The sequence below is a fragment of the Triticum aestivum genome, chromosome 5A, assembly GCF_018294505.1.
Source record: "Triticum aestivum cultivar Chinese Spring chromosome 5A, IWGSC CS RefSeq v2.1, whole genome shotgun sequence".
NCBI classification, from domain to species: Eukaryota; Viridiplantae; Streptophyta; class Magnoliopsida; order Poales; family Poaceae; genus Triticum; species Triticum aestivum.
Genome location: NC_057806.1, coordinates 593,945,093 through 593,949,244, shown reverse-complemented (window position 1 = coordinate 593,949,244; position 4,152 = coordinate 593,945,093). Strand labels below are relative to the sequence as shown.

General features: G+C 53.2%; 1 protein-coding gene across 1 annotated transcript; it reads right to left on the bottom strand.

The window, feature by feature from the left end:
- Positions 1 to 776: 776 nt before the first annotated feature.
- LOC123105103 (cytochrome P450 81Q32) lies at positions 777 to 3,838 on the bottom strand. The gene is made up of 2 exons (XM_044527095.1): positions 2,802 to 3,838; positions 777 to 1,686 (listed from the first exon to the last, which is right to left on the bottom strand). The coding sequence occupies exons 1-2, from the start codon at positions 3,735 to 3,737 to the stop codon at positions 1,072 to 1,074; spliced, it is 1,551 nt and encodes a 516-aa protein (XP_044383030.1). The 5' UTR covers positions 3,738 to 3,838; the 3' UTR covers positions 777 to 1,071.
- Between the last annotated feature and the right edge of the window lie 314 nt (positions 3,839 to 4,152).

The window sequence follows — 4,152 nt, the reverse complement described above, 5'->3', positions numbered from 1 at the left end:
CGACACGCACAAAAAAACATGTTGGCGAACAGAGTCATATAAGATCAAACAATGCATAGGCGACATAAAAAGGAAAAAAAACAGCCCTAAGCAAAGAGATCCACGATCAGCAAACTATAGCAACAAACAATCTCCATACACCTTTTGGGATTTTGTGTTTGGCATAAGTTGTAAACTACGGCGGAAATCATAAGAAAATGGGACCAAACAACATGAAAATGCGACAACATAATATGCATCAGCGTCTAAACATCCTACACCGTCCTTTTTGGCCGAACCATTGAAGGCCCATCCAACGGCTTCCCGCTCATCTTCTTCCTCCCACCTATCGCGTTTCATCCGCTCCTAGCCGTGTCTCGAGATCAGGTTCCATCCACTCCTGGCGGTAGCAAAACGAAAAGGGCCCCCATCGAGCACGTGTGAACCCTCGTCCTCGCCTATGCCGAGGCCATGGTTGGCATTGTCGCGGTCCTTGATCAGCCTCGTCGTGTTGCCCCGGACCTCGGAGCGCTGCTTTCTCTCGTCCAAAGAATTACTTGTCTAAATTCCGTTTTCAGACAACTGATAAATAGCAAAACCACTGCAAAACAATTCACAGGTGGGTATTCCCGCTTTCATTTCCTTATCTTTCTATTACCTGCTTATTTGCAAATACAGAAAAAAAAATAGTTTTGATTCTAAGATCTGAGATTCTTTTTTTTTTTTTTTGCGGTGTAAGATCTGAGATTCTAAGTGAAACTGCCTTCCCCTCGCATGCCCAGATCAGTGTAAGCCCAAATCATGAACGTTCGTACCCTACATTTTTTGAATTGCAATTTTACAGAGAGATGATATGAATAGTTACCCCATATGAAACATTCTTGATACAAACTAAATTACAAATTGCTGGTTTGGTACTACCTGGATCCACGAGCTAACTACCTAGATAGCTTAGCTGGTTCTCACAAAACCCTGACACGTACCTGTAATTTACATACGATGATAGCTAGCCTGACTCTGCTCACACAAAGTCACAAGTTTATTTACTACATCAGCAGGCTATCAAAACCACGATGCCAAGAAGTTCGGCCATCAGAGGCTCTGAAGCACGTCGCGCATGGCCGGGCGCGGCCTGCACACGGCCTCGAGTGGCACGACCTTGGGGATGGTGAGCCCGCCGCCCTCCGTCATGTCCACCTCCGCGCCGTCGACGCGCTCCCAGTCGAAGCACTGCACCAGCGTGGCCAGCACCATGCCGATGGTCCGCAGCGCCAGCGTCTCCCCGGGGCACCGCCGGCGGCCCATCCCGAACGGGATCATGAACCGCCCCTCGGCCTTCCCGTCCTCGAACCGCTCCGGGACGAACTCCAGCGGCCGCTCCCACGCCGCCGGGTCCCGGTGGATGGCGTACGCGTTCACCATCAGCATCGTGCCGCTCGGCACGTTGTAGCCGCCCACCTTGCAGTCTGCCGAGGACTCGTGCGGCAGCAGCATCGGCGCCGCCGGATACAGCCGCAGCGTCTCGCTCACGATGCACTGCAGGTAGGCCAGCCGTGGCACGTCGTCGGCGGTCACCAGCCGGGAGGTGCCCACGGCCGCGTCGATCTCGGCCTGCGCCTTTTTGAGCGCCGCCGGGTGGTTCAGCAGCAGCGACATCGCCCACTCCGTCGTCGTCGACGTGGTCTCCGTTCCGGCCCCAAATAAATTCTGCACATAGTCCATTGAGAAAACGAGGGTTATTGGTGAGATGGTGGCGTGAGTAATTGTGCAGAGAATTCACCAAGAAAATGAGTATAGTGAGATCGTGACATGAGTATGATTGCCTCCACGAGTTTTAATTTATCAGATTGGGGAGAAGAGACATATCGTCACTAGCACGAGTTTTAGTTTATCGTCGGTGCACTGTCACTAGCACAACAGCCAAAGTCTGCTCACTTGCGCACTGACATGACATGTTGGATCCATCACCAAGTGATATGGCGTTATCTACCGTGCTGGCTAGCTAGTGACCCACTGACCGCTGAAGTACTGAACCCATATACACCACGATAGTATTCTGGTCCCATATGCTCCTGCAGTCCCTACGTCGCGTGGCCTCTAGTAGTATTTCACGATGCATGATAAATAAAAAATTAGAGTGATGGCTAGACTCACTCTCGTCGTGCTGCTGTCTGTCTGTTGACATGTATTAGCATTTTGTTGGTTAAATTTAAGATTAAATTTTGACACGGAATACAAAAATGATTGATAAATCAGGACAAAGGTAGTAATTGCCTTGGTGAAGAAAAACTAAGACAAAGAAGGATCTGTATTCAGATGTGCTTTAGTTATTGCACATCTAGAATGAGTTAATAAATTATAAATAAAAAATACTTGCACGAATTTTAACGTAAAATCAAGCTTAGATGTGCAATACTTGAAACATATCTAGATACTCCCTCCGTCCAGTGAAGAGTGTATATCTAGTTTTAAAATTTGTCCATAAAAGAGTGTACTTCTATTTTCTTAATGCACTTTAAAGTGGGAAAAAATACTTCTCTCTCATCACACGGCAATCAAGACCAATAACAATCTGCACATGATCTTCTTAATTTGTACATGCACTTGACTCATTGAGGGCTGGATAATTAAAGATGAAAGAGATGGTGGCTTGAACCTTTCCAATGCATTTTTTTCACTCAAGTCCATAACTTGTCCTAAAATTTATAGATGTACACTCTTCACTGGACCGAGAAAGTATGCTTTAGCAAAATTGTAGTAGTAATTAACATGGATTAGAGAGAGACCAAGCGAGAAGAGGAGGTGGAAACAGGATAGCTCACCGCGCAGAGAGCCGTGATCATGGTATCGGCGTACACCTCCGGCTCCGTCTTCTGCAGATTGAGGAGCACGGCGATCATGCTCTTCTTGTCGCCTTCGGTGCCAGCGTCGTCGAGCCTCCGGCGCTCGTTGTCGATGAGACGCAGCATGAAGGCGTCCCTCCTGCTCACGGCGGCCAGGATCTTGTTCCTCACGCCGAACACGTCGAACCACCGCAACACCGGCAGGTAATCCCACGTGTTGGCGGCGCCGAGGTACGGGATGAGCTCGTCCACCACCTTCTTGAACTCCTGGGCCTCCACGGACATGTCCGTGTCGGCGTCGGCCTCCGACCGGGTCGCCTTGGTCTGGGCGATGGTCTCCATGAGCACGCTGAGGGAGAGCTCGAAGAGCCTCCGCTTCAGCTGGACCCGCGCGGCGCCATCGCCGCCGGGGGACGCCGCGGCGGCGCGGAACAGCCGGCGCGCCATGGCGCGCACCTCGCCGGCGATGACGCCAGACATGCAGGCGACGCGGTGCGCGGAGAGCAGCTGCACGGCGGCGACGCGGCGGAGGTTGCGCCAGTGCGGGCCGTAGCTGGACGTGACGAGCGCGGCGCCGTCGAAGGAGACGAGCAGCTGCGAGGGGAACCGGGGCCGGTTGGCGAACGTCACGTCGTGCTCCGTGAAGCACTCCCTGGCGCACTCCGCCGAGGAGACCACAACGGCGCGGCGCGAGCCGAGCCGCAGCGAGAAGACCGGGCCGAGGCGCGCGGCGAGGCGGCGCAGCGCGGCATGGAACGGCTTCTCCAGGAGGTGGAGGTGGCCGAGGAACGGGATGGCCGGGGGGCTCGGCGGCAGCTGCGCGGCGCCCTTGCCGCCGCGCCGGCCATTGCCCAGAACGTAGTGGATCAGGAAGAGGAAGGCGATGGTGAGGATGGCAATGTACGCCTTATCCATTGCTAACCGTGGTCCGGGGGAGGTGATGTGTCTCGAGCCGTGACACTTGAGGTCTCAGGTTGATTGGATGTGTGTGCTGTGTGGCAGTGGCAGCATCCTTGCATGGCGGCCTATATATAAGGATATAGCGCGCGCGCTTCGCCTTGTTCTAGAAGGCTCAGCGTAGCGCCATGCCTGCGGTACAGTTTGCATACGCCATGCCTGACGTCCATGGCGATGAGGTGGGCTATGCCAGAGTTTTTAGGGCTCGTGTCACGATGGTTCGTACGTGGAGGCCGTGGCTTTGTCTTGTTGCTCGTGCGTCGCTGGCTCGAGATCCCTCTTTCCTCTCGGCTGCAAAGGCCAACTCGAACTGGATCTGGTGTGGATTTTTCTTTGGAAGCAAGCAACTCTCAACGGGAGCCATGTCAATGAG

Bases quoted from the DNA above. Each gene is read 5' to 3' on its own strand.
- LOC123105103 (XM_044527095.1), bottom strand. From the start codon at position 3,737: ATGGATAAGGCGTACATTGCCATCCTCACCATCGCCTTCCTCTTCCTG. The intron at 1,687-2,801 runs GTGAGCTATCCT...GACTATGTGCAG, and splicing joins TGATCACGGCTCTCTGCGCG to AATTTATTTGGGGCCGGAAC.